This window comes from Mytilus californianus, unplaced genomic scaffold (assembly GCF_021869535.1).
Source record: "Mytilus californianus isolate M0D057914Y unplaced genomic scaffold, xbMytCali1.0.p SCAF_7, whole genome shotgun sequence".
In the NCBI taxonomy this organism is placed as follows: domain Eukaryota; kingdom Metazoa; phylum Mollusca; class Bivalvia; order Mytilida; family Mytilidae; genus Mytilus; species Mytilus californianus.
The window spans coordinates 58,954,345-58,972,928 of NW_026262723.1; the positions used below are offsets into that span (position 1 = coordinate 58,954,345).

At 33.0% G+C, this 18,584-nt stretch overlaps 1 protein-coding gene across 1 annotated transcript; it reads left to right on the forward strand.

Annotated features, from left to right (window-relative positions):
* The first annotated feature begins 3,586 nt into the window (after positions 1 to 3,586).
* On the forward strand, positions 3,587 to 10,699 carry LOC127707617 (zinc finger protein 664-like). Its single transcript, XM_052212233.1, has 2 exons — positions 3,587 to 3,629; positions 9,073 to 10,699. Exon 2 carries the CDS (start codon positions 9,210 to 9,212, stop codon positions 10,680 to 10,682), a length of 1,473 nt encoding a protein of 490 aa, XP_052068193.1. The 5' UTR covers positions 3,587 to 3,629; positions 9,073 to 9,209; the 3' UTR covers positions 10,683 to 10,699.
* The last annotated feature ends 7,885 nt before the right edge of the window (positions 10,700 to 18,584 follow it).

Genomic DNA, 18,584 nt, shown 5'->3' on the forward strand with positions numbered 1-18,584 from the left:
TGCGTTAACCAAAAATATATTCATGCGCCAGGCCAATTCAATGACACAAATATACAATTTACGCGTGATAGAGGTTACGGGTGGGGAAATTAAATTATTTATCTCCAGTTTTAAAGAAATATAAGGAATAACGCTTTTTAAAGGATTTTATTGGTGTATACATAAACTGGTCCAGTCTATACACCAATAAATTCCGTTAGAAAGGTGTTTAATCCTATAATAATATTAGCTAGTTTGGTTTTAATTTATTGATAACAAAATCAATATGTATACCAATAAAACAATATTTAAAAATAGATCTAATTACATTGTCGAACTGGTAACCTTTTAGAATATTAAAGGATTGATTAGTTTACCCGGATCGTATCTAAATTTCCGGGCTCGGTAAATAACATATCTACGTAAAATTCAGCCAGTCACATATATTAGGGTTTTAATTTGAATATATTAATTTGGGTTTAACAGTCACAGGAATAATAAAAAAGAACAACACTATAAAAATAAATTGCGTGAAACTAAAACGGGTAAACCGGTTTTATTTCGAAGATTCTCCAAATTTTATGGGTCCTTGTAAAGATAGCAAAGCCGGAAACACAAACGAAACGAAACCGAGCGAAACCAAACTGAAAACGCGATATAGAACACAACCTTACGAAACAAAATCTGTAACTTAAGAGGATGTAGTCAGGTGAAATTTAAAATATATGGAATTTAAAATTGATGCTTTAAATCAGAAGGAACTAAATAAGTAAAGCTAAAACTATTGACGGTGTTATGGAACTCCTTTTCGAGATATTTGATTTAAAAAAAAATTGCGGGAAAAAGCCGACCCGGACTTTTACCTTCTTATATTTAGCACTGGCATTATTTGGGTCTCAAATCGTAAGAAAAGAATCTGCTTAAATTTTGGTAATGACCTTTTAATTATGGAGCCTCCTCATGGGGTTTTTGATTATGTGATTACTTGGTCGTTTTCATAGTGATTATTTGATTACCAGACAGGGGCGTAGCTACCCGGAGGCATGGCAGCACGTGCATCCACGTCGTTTTCACACAAAAAAAAAAGAAGAAAAATAAAGAAAAAAAAAACAGAGAGAAAGTGGCGGACAAAGTTAACATATATAGGAATTGGGTTTTCTATGTATGCATTTTAAAAACAACACAAAGAATAAAAGCAAGAGGAATACACATGCAGCGAAATTTTTAATCATGTAAGACATGTATGTGTACCATAAATACATACAACTGGTGTAAACGTTTTATATTACGGGCATTGTTTAGAAAATACCAGCTACATAGTTGTTGGTACCACCACCATTACGTAGACTCGCTTTGAGTGCAAAAAAAACATAATCCCTTTAGGGTTAACAAAAAAACTTGCAAATTATTATTTTCCGCTTCGCCCTATAGCACACATCTTACTAGAACGAAGACTCTGCAACTCGTATCGATCCGGGAATAATGACTGTTACCTTGTGAACTAGTTCAAAATTGACTAAGTATGTAGGTTAACACATTTATTTAAAAACCAGTTGTTGGCATGACACGGGTTATGTTCTTCACATATATGTTATGATGGTATGATACTAAACCCCTAACGGGAAGGATTGTGCCTGATATTCATATGATGAAGACATAATCTTTCAATCAGTTTAATTGAAGTCTGGAGCTGGCATGTCAGTTAACTGCTAGTAGTCTGCTGTTATTTATGTATTATTGTCATTTTGTTTATTTTCTTTGGTTACATCTTCTGACATCAGACTCGGACTTCTCTTGAACTGAATTTTAATGTGCGTATTGTTATGCGTTTACTTTTCTACATTGGCTAGAGGTATAGGGGGAGGGTTGAGATCTCATAAACATGTTTAACCCCGCCGCATTTTTGCGCCTGTCCCAAGTCAGGAGCCTCTAGCCTTTGTTAGTCTTGTATTATTTTTAATTTTAGTTTCTTGTGTACAATTTGGAGTTTAGTATGGCGTTCATTATCACTGAACTAGTATATATATTTGTTTAGGGGCCAGCTGAAGGACGCCTCCGGGTGCGGGAATTTCTCGCTGCATTGAAGACCTGTTGGTGGCCTTCTGCTGTTGTCTGTCCTGTGGTCGGGTTGTTGTCTCTTTGACACATTCCCCATTTCCATTCTCAGTTTTATTTGACAACCTGAATAGTTCATTTTCACATCAAGTCAACGTATTCTTGTCCTGGTGTGCATTTAATATTTGCTACCGGACATTAATAACCATTCAATCAATCAATAGTTCATGTATTACGTTTTCATCTATTTTACAAAAAAACATCTTGTATATAGATTCGATAATTGGAAGTCGTTTCTATATGGGCCGGCTATACGAATGGTTGATTGTTAAAGCATTTAATTCTAACTCGTTTTACCTGACTATTTGGTCATTCAATTTTATAATGAATTTTCTGTCCGAGTCGGACACTAAACTGCTGATTCTTGTTCGAAAGATACACCAAACTTTTAATACACGTATCTTCACTGTTATCATCTAGATATTGCCATACAACTGGTCGAATGCATATGTATTTGTTAATTAGCTGGATAATAAACAAACGCAGATCATGAAAAAGATCGTATAAGTACCATTCCCTATGAAAAAGTTCATTAATTTCAACTTCGACAATTCCTAACTGCGTAAAATTAGAAATTCATATCCCTCTCTCTTGTAGAGTTTACCCACAAAATTTTTAAACATCTAAATACATATGTTAAGTAAAATATTGGAGAATGTTTCCACCAAGTATTTGGTATCCAATGATGTTTATGCTAACAGAAACTCCACATATAGTATTGTGTTTATGTTTATTGTTTGTTTTCTATACTTCTTCGCTCAATACAAATACTAGCATATGGAACAATTAATCTCCGTGATTTTAAAAGCTTTCACGGCGTACAAAAAACGCAAACGACAATGTTTAGTCTTCATTCGACTCGAAGTTAAAGAAATAGTTGACAACAAAAACACAACAAAAATGTCCAAGTTTTATTACGGTTGTGATTGTTTTGAAACGCTATATATGCGCCCCCCCCCACTGGACCCCCTACCAGGGCTTTGCCCTGGACATACTGGGGGCCTTAGGCGGCCCCCAGACCCCTCGCCCTTTAGTTTGTGATTCCACTTCATTTAGAAGGTAGCTACTCCCATGCAAGACCATATATTTCATGATTATTTGATTATTTGATAATCTAGGACTGTATATTTTATCATTTGATTATCTTGTTTAAAAAAAAAAAATAATGATTATGTGATTATATTGGCAAAAAAATTGTGATTATGTGATTAATTGGACCAAGGACGTATATTAGAGTTATACGTCCTTGATTGGACACCCCATGAGGGGCCTCATTGTGAGCTATTGCACTTTGCAGTCTTCAATCAAAAGAACAGTGGGTGATATTGGGCAAATATTTTACCCTGTATCCGAAAATCTGAAAAAAATTCATAAACCTGAAATGACTAGTACTACATCCTTAAGTAACGGCACATGTATATTGTATACTGGAGACATTAAATTTACGTCGTAACATGCATGCCGTAAAAACATAAAAATCAATTTCGTTTGTCTCCCTTTGTTTACAAGACCACTGACATGCGAAAGACGATCTAGTAAGTTTTTTAAATTTTAATGTTTTATCAGCACAAACAACATATTTTATCGTTCTAATGTCTTTATATAGATTGAGAAAACAAAGGATAGCTATCAAAGTGATTGCTGTTAAGGCAAAATGAACACGACATAAAATCCAAAGAAAAGAGGGTGTCCTTTCGCCCCATAGTCCGTTTGCACCCATTATTACTTTTCAAAAAATACATCTGTATTATTGAATAGTACTTGGTGTAAAATTTTCATCTATTTATTTCGTTCATGTGAATAAAAGGCAAAATTTTAGAAATGAAAATAATGAAATTGATTGATTAGTTTCAAGCTGTTTGGCAAATGTTTGGCTTTATCTGTTTATTGTTAGTAGGAGTTATATCCCTTAAATTACTATTTTTTTTTTACATTTTTGTGATTACCATGATTACAGTGAAAACTCTAAGAGATAGTTACAATATGTACACAGCAGAAATGATCAGCAATTCAAGATCTTTTTGACTGACAACGTCTTTGTTACATTTGGATGTCATATTTTTCAACAGACAATTGGCATTCCTTTGAGAATCAACTGTGCCCCTTTTCTAGAAAATTTGTTTCATTATTTCCAGGAGGCAGACTTCTTTCAGGAACTCAATAACAGAGCTCCAGATAAGCTGCGTAATTGCGTGATCACGCAATACAAATGATTAAAAACCCAATGCAATTGCCCATTGCAGGGTTCAATAACCCAATTAATTCAAAGGAAAACCCAATTATATGCCAAAACCATGAGTTCTTAACGCTTTTATTCGCTATCGTTTGCGTTATTTACCCTTATCTAATTACAATCGTCGCGTAAATCTATTTTTATAATATTTACAATTGGAAATTTCCTTTCGTTCTATAAATAGAGCCCTGCATCAAGTAGCTGAAATGGGTCCCTGTTGGAATTTTCCGTTGCTCAAAAGGTACACGTGTTTATGAAAACATTTCGATCTTCTCGGCGTTTATCCAATTAGCGTTTTTTTTTAATTGCTCGGGACTTATCGTAACATACAATGAATTAAAACGAAAGTAAATGTCCGGTAAAAATATTGAATAGAAGCATGTTTTCAGCTTCTTTTTGATAGCTGAGGACAAGTTATGGTGATAACAAGACTCAGCTAGTGTTTTATGAAGCGTCCGTCGAACGCACGGGCGTGTTGGCGTACCTTAACGAGAACATTGCTAGAACGATAAACACGGGGTTTCTTCAAGAACGAAATGAGTTGGAAAAAGTGAAAGGCCAAATTAATTATGACATGTTATATAGTTGGAAAGCATCGGAAACCAAAAGTTCTAATAAGGGACAACTTAACCCAGATTTATGTTAATTAAATTAAACAAAAACATTCAGGTATAATTTTAGTTTATATATTATTTTTTCATTTTTAGATGATGAGTGAATACACATATCTGTTTTTTTTACGTCAATGCAGCTTGACACTTTCTTTATTTTGGTCTAATTGTTCTGTATGCTTAAGATAGCTGTCTTATTGGCAAGTGTTATTTATTTATTTGATGTTGCAGAATTATTTGTAAATTGAAGTTGAATGTGGTGTCCGTAATTAAACCACCCTTTAAACCTGGTCAAGGTTTTGGGGTATATCTTGAATCAGGGAACTACTTATTATTTTTATTAAAAAGTAGATCTGGCAAATAGGTGAAAGGACTGGCAAAACTTTCTTACAGCACCTAAATTTCACATATATTACATAAAAATCTTAACACTAAGCCACACCTACCCCAAATAAACTGTAGGATATCATATAGGATCTAGAAAGGTAATTAGTTACTGTCCAACTAGTGATTGATACCAGCTGCAGTTTATATAAGTTGCGAGAAAATACAAAACTGGCAGAACGTTTAAAACGGGACACAAATCAAACGTACAATTGCTCGTCAGTGAATAAACCAAACAAAACAGCTAGCACATATACAAAGAAAGAAACATATTAAAGATGGAAAAACATCTTGGGTTGATATAATGTGATTATAACATGCCTAAATATTCAATATTGTGTTGATGAAAAAACCCAATACATTAAGGAGCTTGGTGGTGAAAAACCCAATTTGATATTTGCTTGAGGGGTGAATCGGAATTGATAATGCAATTAAAAAACTCTATCACCCAATTACATAAAAAAATGATGGGTAAAAACCCCAATTTGTGAATTCTTATCTGGAGCTCTGCAATAAAAAAAATGAAAAAGAAGCTTGCATTGACCTTTAACTTTACATTCTGCTTATATAGATGATGTCTTTTCACTAAATAACTCGAAGTTTGGTGACTGTGTTTACTGCATCTATCCAAATCACTTTGAAATAAAAGATACCACAGATACAGTTAAATCATATCTTGACTAACATCTACAAATTGACAAAGAAGGTCTGTTGGCAACTAAACTTAACAATGAAAAGATGATTTCGATTTTCTAATTGTGAACTTCCCATTTCTGTGTATCATTATTCAAGTTCCTGCATATAGAGTATATATCTCCTAGCTGATAAGTCATTCCAGGGATTGTTTTTCCTGTCATGATTATTCTGCTTACCTATAAGCTATTGCATAAAGGGTTCCAAATGGTAAAGTTGAACGTCATCCCTATGCAATTTTTATTTAGTTGATCATTATGGAATATCTATTTCACAGATGAACATGCATATGTTCCACTTGTTGTAACCAAAATCCCAGTCTCTTTTCATTGATAGCAACATAAACAGAGTGTGACTTATCGCCATATTTGTTATTGTTGATGGTCTTTTTGGTTTTTTTTGTTTCGTGTCGCCAAGTTGTTGTCTGTTTATATTTTATTTATGATTGCCCCTCCAATGGTACAACATGTACACATGTACGCAATGTATCTTTTATCTAAAGAAAAATGCCAGTATGACTGAATTGATAAATTGGTTTTCTATGTTGTGTTTTGTGTACTGTTGTTTGTTTGTTTGTCTTTTTCTTTTGTAGCCATGGCTTTGTCAGTTTAATTTTCGACTTATGAGTTTGAATGTCCCTTTGGCATGTTTGGTATACTTCGCCTCTTTTTTTTAAAGCCTCTCAGTCATGTCAGTACTTACTGCCGTTAAATGATGATTTTAAACATTTTGATCTGCTTAAGTGATCAGCAATTTGATATCTATAAAATAAATGGATTATTTTACAAATAGTTTTTGTCTCCCCTTGACGAAGTCAAAAATCAAGACATAAGTATGCTGTTTCCGGCGTCGGCGGCATCAACAATGTATTAGTTTGTGATTAGGTCTAGTTTATGGTGAGTGACAAGTGGTAGGTCAATGATATTTGGTATGCAGTTGTATTAGCATTGTCACATCTCATTTCCATGGAGATTATTTGGCCCTGCCCCCTCAGTCATGGTCTATTGACTTTGAAACTTTTGTTTACCTAGTTTACATGTATTAGTTTGTGATTAGGTCAGTTTATGGGGAACCACTAGTGGTAGGTCAATGATATTTGGTATGCAGTTGTATAAGCATTGGCATATCTCATTTCTATGGAGATTATTTGACTCTGACCCCATAGTCATGGTCTATTGACTTTGAAACTTTTGCTTAGTTTACATGTATTAGTTTGTGATTAGGTCAGTTTATGGGGAACCACTAGTGGTAGGTCAATGATATTTGGTATGCAGTTGTATAAGCATTGTCATATCTCATTTCTATGGAGATTATTTGACTCTGCCCCCATAGTCATGGTCTATTGACTTTGAAACTTTTGCTTAGTTTACATGTATTAGTTTGTGATTAGGTCAGTTTATGGGGAACCACTAGTGGTAGGTCAATGATATTTGGTATGCAGTTGTATAAGCATTGGCATATCTCATTTCTGTGGAGTTTATTTGACTCTGCCCCCATAGTCAGGGTCTATTGACTTTGAAAATATTGCTTAGTTTACATGTATTAGTTTGTGATTAGGTCAGTTCAAGAGGAACCATTAGTGGTAGGCCAATGTTAATTGGTATTCAGTTGTATAAGCATTAGCACATCTCATTTCCATGGAGAATATTTGGCCCCGCCCCATCAGTCATGGTCTTTTGACTTTGAAACTTTTGCTTAGTTTAAATGTATTAGTGATAAGATCAGTTTAAGATGAACTGCTAATGTTAAGTCAATGATATTTGGTATGCAAATGTATTGGCATTTGCAAGTATCTTTTCCATGGAGATTATATAGCCCCACCCCCTCATCATGGTTCCTTGACTTTGAAAATTTTACATAGTTTACAAGTTAATGTTTGTGTTTAGGTTTGTTTAAACGGAACGACTTATAATAAGTCAATGGTATTTGGTATGCAGTTGTATTTAGCATTAATGGCACATCTCATTTCCATTGAGATTGTTTAGCCATGTACCTTCAGTCATGGTTCATTGACTTTGAATATTTGCATAACTTACATGTTAAAGTATTGCTATTTTAATTTCAACATTTGCATAATCAAAATTACAAAAAGGCGAGACATATCTCTGTGATAACAGTTTATTTTCCTGATTTTTATGTTCATATCAATATGCATCATATGGCATGATTTTTTCTGAACGAGGGATTCAGCTACTTTTGAAATTTGTTATGTACACTGTATTGTAAAGATCTTCAATGTGTAAGTATATCTAAGTTTTATATACCAGGGTTTACTTTCGAATAAAGAGGCATATATACATGATATATAAAGAGGGTTCTCACGAAGGGGAGTCCATGAGTCCTGGACTTGTCAATCCAAAACTGGTTAGTCCAAAGATGCATTAAGATCATGAAGATTGTAATATTTTGTATCAACTGAGCACAAATATCATCATTTAATGACAAAAGTTTAAAAATAATTTAAAGTTGATGTCATTTACTTGCTCAATTTTGTCATGGGGATTGAAATAATAAATGATATAGTAATAAAATTTCATCTTCTTACTGTTGGATACACCATGGCCAAAAATGATGAGTCCCTGGACTTGCCATAAAAAATCCTAAGTGAGAACCCTGGCTTAATTCACTGTTTCAGAATCTAATCCAATTGAAATGATAAATGATATAGCAATAAGATTTCATCTTCTCACTGTTGGATACACCATGGCCAAAAATGATGAGTCCCTGGACTTGCCATCAAAAATCCCAAGTGAGAACCCTGGCTTAATTCACTGTTTCAGAATCTAATGCATTCTGGGTAATATACTAAGGACACAGCAATTGAGAGTGCAGCGACTGGTTGCTCAGAATTAGAATAGTTTGTCCTGATAGGTTGACATTTCTTCCTGCAGACTGGTACCTGCCAGTACTAACAGGGTTTATACTCAATCATGTCACATTAAATAACATATGCTTATCAATAATATGCATGTTATGATTGAAACTGGACGTTAAACAGCCATTGCTATCTTACTACATGTATTACCAATAATCTAAAGTTTTCTTTTTCTCTTTTAGGCAGGACCCAGAACTTCATGAGACGATTGCATTTTGAAAATCAAGTATCAATACTGGTTTCATTATAGTTATATCTACATTATATATATGTATATATACATGTATATCCAACACATTTGATATAAAATGATAAAGTCATGAATGAAAACAGTAATAAATGTGATATATGTGGTGAACAGGAATGTCTAGGACATTTACATTTGTACGTAGAAACAAACATCGAAGATGAAAACAATGTAACACCTACTGAAGAAAACGGAACGAATATTATCACTGAAAATGTAACATATACTGATGATGAAAACGAAATATACCATGATAATGATGAAAATGAAAAACACACTAATGATGAAAGCAAAACACTTAATTATGGTGAAAAAAATAATTTAGGACTTAGTTATGATAATGAAACAAACACAAATGATGAAAAAGAAACTTTAACTAAATATGAAAAGGAAACTCTGACTAATGACAGAAATAGTGACAAAAACTTTAAATGTTATTTATGTGGAAAACTATTTGGTCAAAAAGGTAGTTTACAGATACACTTGAGATTCCATAATAATGAAAAACCTTTTACTTCTGGTAATATAGGATATTTAGAAGCAAATAAGGAAAAACATTCTCGTGTAAAAACTTATAAATGTGACATATGTTGTAAAACTTTTCGTTATTCTAATTCGTTTTTAAAACACAAAAAAATGCATACTGACGTGAAAACTAATGAGTGTGATGAATGTGGTAAATTGTTTTATGATATTAAAGACTTCAAGCGTCATTTGAAAAATCATACCAGTGAAAAAAAACATAAATGTGACGTATGTGGTAAAAGTTTTGCTCATGAATCTATATTGCGGACACACAAGAGAATTCATAGTGGAGACTATCTTTATAAATGTGATGTTTGCGGTAAATCATTTAATCAAAGTGGAAATTTATTGTCACACATGAGAGTACACACTGGTGAGAAACCGTTTATGTGTACTGTATGCGGTAAAAAGTTTACACAGAGTAGCACATTGACGCTGCACCTGAGAATACATGCTGATGACAAACCTTTCAAATGTGAGCAATGCGGGAAATTTTTTCGTTGGAAAGGCGATTTAAAAAATCACATTGCAAAGCATAGCGGCAAAAACCTTTATGAATGCCATATTTGTGGTAAAAAGTTAAGTCAGAGTGAAAATTTAAGAGAACACATTAGAATACATACTGGTGAAAAACCCTTCAAATGTGATTTCTGTGGTTTTGAGTTTAGTAGAAAAAATTACTACAAGAAACATATTAAAATGCATACTGGAGATCAACCTTATAAGTGTGGTGTGTGCAACAAAGGATTTAATTACAACACAGGCCTCCAAACTCATATGCGAAAACACACTGGAGAAAAACCGTACAATTGCGATGTTTGTGGTAAAAAGTTTAATCAGAATAGAAGTCTAAAAACTCACATAAAGAAACATGCTTGTGAAAAAGTAGAAAATTATAAATGCGATATTTGTCGTAAAGGTTTTCTTAAGTTAAGTGACTTACAGAGCCATACTATGATTATTGAAAGCAAAGAATTGAAGATGTATTTTTGTGAACAGTGTGCATCTGGTCAGCAATAAATAACAAACAAATAATCTTTCAATGTTATATATTTTGAATATCTTTTTTTAACAAAAAAGGATAGAATATAAAAATAAGGAGATGTGGTATGACTGCCAATAAGACAACTACCCACCAGAGTTCGAATGAAGTGGATATAAGCGAGAATAGTCTTTTTTTTCTTGGGGGGGGGGGGGGGGGGGTTACATGATTTTATTTATATATGCAAAATGTGTTGCTTTTGTCTTTTATGGAAGTTGTCTCTTTGGCATTTAAATCACATGTACTTATTTTTCTTTTGGAAAAACATGAGGAATGGAACAAAAATCGATTTCTTGAATTTTCAAAACATCATATCTATAATTCATAGATGTATAAAAATTCTTCAAAAATTCTTCAAAATGTACATATACTGAATCACACATAACAGTTTCCTATTTCTTCTAAAACGGTATACGTTTTATAGTTCACATTTATATGCATGGGATTCCTTAATAGGTTCAATGCCTTGGAAGATGAATATATACTATATAGTCAAAATATTCCATTTATATTCCCCCTATTTAAACATAAGAACATGTGATATGATTTACAATGAGACAAATATCCAACAGAGGCCAAACGACGTAGATGTAAGCAACTTTATATAACCATATACTTCCTTCAACAATGAGCAAAACCCATACTATATAGTTAATAGTAAGCTATAAAAGGTCCCGATATGACAAAATGTAAAACAATTCAAACGTGAAAATCAATGGCCTGATCTATCTATTTAAAAAAACAAGAAAAAAAAACCATCAACATCATAGGTATAATAATATGACTGCAACAATTTGAGCACTAGAATAGTTTTTCAAAGCCAAGAGCGTGTTATCCACAGCACAGCCAATGCGGAACTATATGCTAAATACTACAACCGACACAACCATCGTATTCTAGTAAATACTACACGGAAGTTCTTAAGAATGAAATTATATATAGTAAACAATCATATCATAACCACATCACAGCTTAAGGACTCTTCTGAACATTTGAAGGTCCCTACTATGTATTGGTTACCTAAACTACACAAAAAAAAAACCCATAAAAAAATATCGTTTCATCTCGGCCTCTAGTAAGTGTTATACAACTAATATTTCAGTACTTTTAACTAGTTCCTTAACTACTATCAAAGAACTTATCATTAACTTTTGTTATAAAATATATGAAAATAGTGGAATTAACTATTTTTGGAGAGTAAAAAAATCTTTAGATGTTTGAGATAAATTACGTGCTTCGGATCCTGTTGACAGTATTGACTTTTCAACTCTTCACACTACACTTCCACACAATCTTACCAAACAAACGTTTCCTATTCAATTAAATGGCCGTTTGGTAAATCTGAATGCAAATATATTTGCTGCAACTCATTTAAAGCCTTTTTCTCTAATGAGAAAGGTAAATATGCTAGATATACTTACTTGAGGTGTGATGAGAAGATTGAAGCTGTTAATTTTCTCATTGATAATATTTATGTACGTTTCGGCAATAAAGTTTATCGACAGGTTGTAGGTATTCCTATGGGCACCAATTGCGCCCCTTTAATAGCAGATTTGTTCTTGTACTGTTATGAATCATAGTTTATGACCAAACTCAGTAAAGACCCCTCTAAATTTCATTTAATTGAAAAATTCAACAACATTTACCGTTAACCTGATGACATTTTTTTCGTTAAATAATCAAGAACTTTCTAAATATACTGTCGAAATTTACCCATAGGAATTTACTTTAAATAAATCAAATATAAACCGTAATAATTTAATTTTGGATGTAACACGTCTTCTGATTGGCTGAATGTTTTTTTGTCTATCAGCTCATAGACATAATTTTGTCATGTGACCGTGACGTCATCAACGTTTTTTTCATGATTTACTCCTTAAAAAATGGAATTTAGAATTAAATTATAAAGAATGACTGTAATAATTTTTCTGTCTATTCGAAATAACTACGCGGGTTATTCAGTTTTACATGAGAAACTCTACACTAAAATTTCCGACAAAAGGGACGATTTTTCGTTCTCTATTGTTAACTTTCCTTTTTTGGATGGTAATGTTCCTTTGGCACCATCTTTCGGTGTTTATATATCACAACTCGTTCGCTATGCCCGTGTCTGTTGTGACGGTTTGGATTTCAATTAACGTAATCTATGTATTACTGGTAATTTTTTAAGTCAGGGATTTCGTTAACACAATTTACTTCAAACCTTTACTAAATTTTTCTTTAGATACAAAGATTTGGTTTGGAAGTTTGGTTGTAACTGTAGAAAACTTATTTCAAACGGGGTAGCACATCCTAATTTTTACGAAGATGCTGTTTACCGAACCGGGAAATTTAGATACGATCCGGGTAAACTTATCGATCCTTTAAATACACTTCTAAAAGGTTACCAATTCAACACTGTAATTAGATCTTTGAATATTATTTTTATTGGTATTAATATTGATTTTGTTCTCAGTAAATAAAAATCAAACTAAAACGTTATTTTTATGTACATATGCACATTCATGGATCTACAATCAATCGATACCGTATCTTTGCATTGCATAAGGTCATGTTTTTCTCTGACTGTAAATGACGTCTTTACACTTAATCCATTGATGTTGGATGCGTACTGATTGATATTTTAGTTTTTGTCTTAGATGCATGATTTTTTTATTAGTTGTTATTGGCTTTGATCTAGTTGTCAGTAACTACGAGTACTAGATCAGATCTATAATAACCGGTTTTGTCTTTTTTTGTTGTGGGGATGCATAAGTACACTGCCACTTCAGGTCTGCGTTTTTATACGACCGCAAAAAAATTTTTGTGGTCGTATATTGGTATGACGTTGGCGTCGTCGTCGTCGTCGTCGTCCGGCGTCGTCGTCGTCGTCCGGCGTCGTCCTGCGTCGTCCGAAGACACATTGGTTTTCGCACTCTAACTTTAGTTTAAGTGAATGGATCTTTATGAAATTTAACCACAAGGTTCAATACCACAAAAGGAAGGTTGGGATTGATTTTGGGGGTTATGGTAATAACAGTAAAGGAATTAGGGGCCAAAAAGGGGCCAAAAATAAGCAAATTTTGTAACTTCCAGACATAACTTGTGTGTTAGTGTATGGATCTCTCTGACATTGTACCACAAGGTTCCATATCACTAAAGGAATGCTGGGATTGATTTTGGGGGTAATTGCCTCCAAATTTTAGGAATTAGGGGCCAAAAAAGGGGCAAAAAACAAGCATTTTTCTAGTTTCATGACAATAACTTGTGTGTTAGTGTATGGATCTTTCTGAAATTGTACTACAAGGTTCCATATCACAAAGGGAAAGCTGGAATTGAGTTTGGGGGTAATTGCCCTAAACGTTTAGGAATTTGGGGCCAAAAAGGGGCCAAAAAACACATTTTTTTCTAGTTTCCAGACAATAACTTGTGTTCAAGTCTATGGATCTCTCTGAAATTGTACTGCAAGGTACCATACCACAAAGGGAAGGCTGGGATTGAGTTTGGGGGTGATGAATCATAATGGGGGTTCAAAAAATTTGGGGGGGGGGATTTATTTTTTTTTCATTTTTTTTCTTTTTTTCCTTTTTTGTTTCTTTTAAAATTTTCCATTTTAAGTTGGTTATTTCTGATTTATATTTAAAATCAAATAATAATGATATGGTAGGAGATACACACCAAACAGGATGTGTAAATTATTATATAATAAGTATTGTGCAATAGCAAGAAATTTTCAATTGCACAGTATTGCACAATAGCAAGAAATCTTCAATTGCACAGTATTGCGCAATAGCAAGAAATCTTCAATTGCACAGTATTGCGCAATAGCAAGAAATATCCAATAGCACAATATTGCGCAATAGCAAGAAATTGTCAATTGTACAGTATTGCGCAATAGCAAGAAATATTTAATAGCACAGGATTGTGCAAAAGAAGATACTTGCTATAAATTGCTTATTTCTTGACCAATTTCAATGGGGTTTTATTCTTGATTTCATGAGGTTCTTTAATATTCTGAATCTAACCGTGTATTTAGTTTTTGGATTTTGGGCCCCGTTTTTAAATTGGTCCACATTGAGGTCCAAAGGGTCCAAAATTAAACTTTGTTTGATTTCATCAAAAATTGAATTATTGGGGTTCTTTGATATGCCGAATCTAACTGTGTATTTAGATTCTTAAATTTTGGTTCCGTTTTCAAATTGGTCTACATTAAGGTCCAAAGGATCCAAAATTAAACTTAGTTTGATTTTAACAAAAATTGAATTTTTAGGGTTCTTTGATATGCTGAATCTAACCATGTATTTAGATTTTTGATTTTTGGGCCCCGTTATCAACTTTGTCCACATTGAGGTCAAAAGGGTCCAAAATTAAACTTTGTTTGATTTCATCAAAAATTGAATTATTGGGGTTCTTTGATATGCCGAATCTAACCGTGTATTTAGATTCTTAATTTTTGGTTCCGTTTTCAAATTGGTCTACATTAAGGTCCAAAGGGTCCAAAATTAAACTTAGTTTGATTTTAACAAAAATTGAATTCTTAGGGTTCTTTGATATGCTGAATCTAAACATGTATTTAGATTTTTGATTATGGGCCCAGTTTTCAAGTTGGTCCAAATCGGGGTCCAAAATTAAACTTTGTTTGATTTCAACAAAAATTGAATATATGGGGTTCTTTGATATGCTGAATCTAACCATGTATTTAGATTTTTGATTTTTGGGCCCCGTTATCAACTTTGTCCACATTGAGGTCAAAAGGGTCCAAAATTAAACTTTGTTTGATTTCATCAAAAATTGAATTCTTGGGGTTCTTTGATATGCTGAATCTAACCATGTATTTAGATTTTGGATATTGGACCATAATAGGTGAATGTCCAATTTAAAATTTTTAAGTTCTTAGACCACATTCAATCTGTGTTAGAAACCTATGCTGTGTCAAATATTTAATCACAATCCAAATCCAAAGCTGTATCAAGCTTGAATGTTGTGTCCATACTTCCCCCAACTGTTCAGGGTTCGACCTCTGCGGTCGTATCAAGCTGTGCCCTGCGGAGCATTTTATTGATAAATGTGTTTCTGCTTTGTATCGATCTGATGAGTTAAGGCCTTTTTCAACTGATTTTTATAGTTTGTTCTAATGTTGTATACCAATGTCTCAGGTTAGGGGGCGGGTTGACGCCTTCAAAAGAGTTAAACCTCGCCACATTCTGTATGTGCCTGTCCCAAGTCAGGAGCCTGTAACTCAGTGGTTGTCGTTTATTGCTGTATATCATATTTGTTTTTCGTTCATCATTTTGTACATAAATCAGGCCATAAGTTTTCTCGTTTGAATTGTTTTACATTTGTCATTTCGGGGTCTTTTATGGCTTGCAGTGTAGTATGGGTTTTGCTCATTGTCGAAGGCCGTACGGTGACCTATTTGCTATTAATTTATATGTCATTTGGTCTCTTGTGGAGAGTTGTCTAATTGGTAATCATACCACATCTTCTTATTCTTATAGTAGTATTTGAATTGAATACCCCTTGCAATCGTTTGCGGCCAGCTGTATTTTCATTTGTAACTTTATACTTCAAATACATTATACCATGTAAACAAAACGTATGCATAAAAGGGAGCTATCATGTCTTAATGTTTTATACATGTTGATATATTGCACCAAAAGAAAATATGTTTTTTAATATCTTAAATATATTGTTTAATCACGTTTAATCGCAATACTTCTTGCAGTTGTTCAAGACAGTATTTCGAGGATAAAAATCTGAAAAATCAGATCGACATTACTAACGTGGTTATATAACGCGAGGACAATCTTGTGGGTTGGAGAACGAGTTCAATTTTGATACCATCAGTTGACATGTTTTTAATATGATGGAAAGCTGGAATGTCACAAACTTGTTTGCAAATGCTACGGCTATGTCAGAAATTCTCATAGATAAACATATGGTTGAAAATTATCCTCATCTGTTTTTTTGTTTAACGTCTGTCTACAAAACAATCCATAAAAGAAATCAAATAAGAGTGTCTTTAAGGGTAGGTCTCTATCGTAAAGATACTTGTAAATAGTAAATCTAGTGTCTGTCATCACGTATACATTTGATTCAGAACTTTTTGCGTGCATTTATTAAAGCGATTGCTGAACAATGGACAAAAATGCAAAAGAAATTATTGTCATTTCAGGAAATGGCTTTATAAATAACGCCATCAAAATCTAAAGTGCAAATTTTTGTTTTTTGCGTAACTTATTCCGTTACATCTTTGCAAAAAAAAAACCAATAATAATGTTATAGCAAAACTTTCTGAATTTACAGTAAGCATTATGTATTATAAGCATTATTTATTGTCTTTTTTCTAGGACTATATCAAACGTGTTACAAACAAATCGATAAAATGAACATTCGATTAGGCCACATCAATTTGATTCCTATTTCCTTGGATTTTCCCGCTCCTGTTTTGGAGAAATTGACTTTTCAATAAAAAAACAATAATTACCTCTTTCGCAAAATTTTGGTCCGGATGCCGCTCCAAAATTAGTTTCTATTTGAAAGTTTTTTTTTTCACATAGACGCTTTTCTGTTGCATATTTTTAATTTTTAATTTTAATAGTTTTAAACGCACGTGTGATAAATCAATTTGTAAATAAAAGGTCAAAAATCGGGATGCCAACATTCTGTTGTGTCAGCTCATTGCCGTGGACAAGTAGTTATTGAACATACAGTTATCCGAAATGCTTCTCGTTTTACCTTCGAAGAACTGTTCTAGAAAGCAAAAATTAAAAATCTTTCGTTAGATGACCACACACACATCAATACTTGTTAGAACCATCGTCATCCCGACCATTGTTTCAACAGACATAGACCTATTTATCTTGGATGAAATGAATTGTAAATTCCCATGAACTTTAAAAAAAAATCAAAGCAGTATTTTATTTTGATGAAACCCCATATCGCATTGTTAGTCTTTTTGCATGCAAGCATATCTCTTCATATGTTAGGGGAAATTGAAAGAGTTCCAACAAGACCAAGGTGATGGTATTATGATTCATTGGCATGCTAATAATAATTAGGGGTGTGTAATTGGTTCAACCACTTCTAATCAAGCTTAAGAGTTTTAAATGCATTGCAGCTTTTAGGATCAAAAGGAAAGAGTATTTTGCTCAGCCAGAATAATGCATGTGAATGGGGTGACATGCAGGTATGTTAAGGGAATATTTTAATACACCAGAAGCCTTTATTTGATTGTCATATACTACCGGTATCTCATCAATGTGTGTAGTTTAAAAAAATATGAGCACCTGTGCCACAGTCTGTACATAAATGTTTAAATAGTTACAATTTATCAATGTTTCTTTTTTGGTAACACACATGTTTTTGGTTCCCAAAATACTCTTGTGAACTATATATTGCTTGTTAGCTATTTATATATTTATAAGCACATTGTTTGTGCGATATCATATGATAAATTAATAAAAAATATTTCAATGAGAGATTTTTTGAAAAAAACAAGTACAATTTTCGATTTTTAACGAAATCTGTGTATTTTTTGTGTGAAGCAATGTTGGAGATTAGGGGAATTAAATTAATGAATATGTATAAAACACCAATTCTTTGTGTCCTATTACCAATTGTGACATTTTGACTGTTTAAGTGTGGATACAAATGACTGTTGATTTATAAAAGAGTTCATGCGATTCCTTCATTTTTTTGTATTTATACTTCATAAGTTTATTTCTGAACGGTTTTATTAAATTCAAAAATGGATGAACTACTGTTGCCTCTAATCTACAAATTATTTATGTGATAATTGCTTAGCAAAGGCTTAAAGAATCCAGAATTTTAACTTCTGTTATATATTTATTTATACATGTAAAATACCATCTTTGGTTACGGTTATCATGAATCGAGCC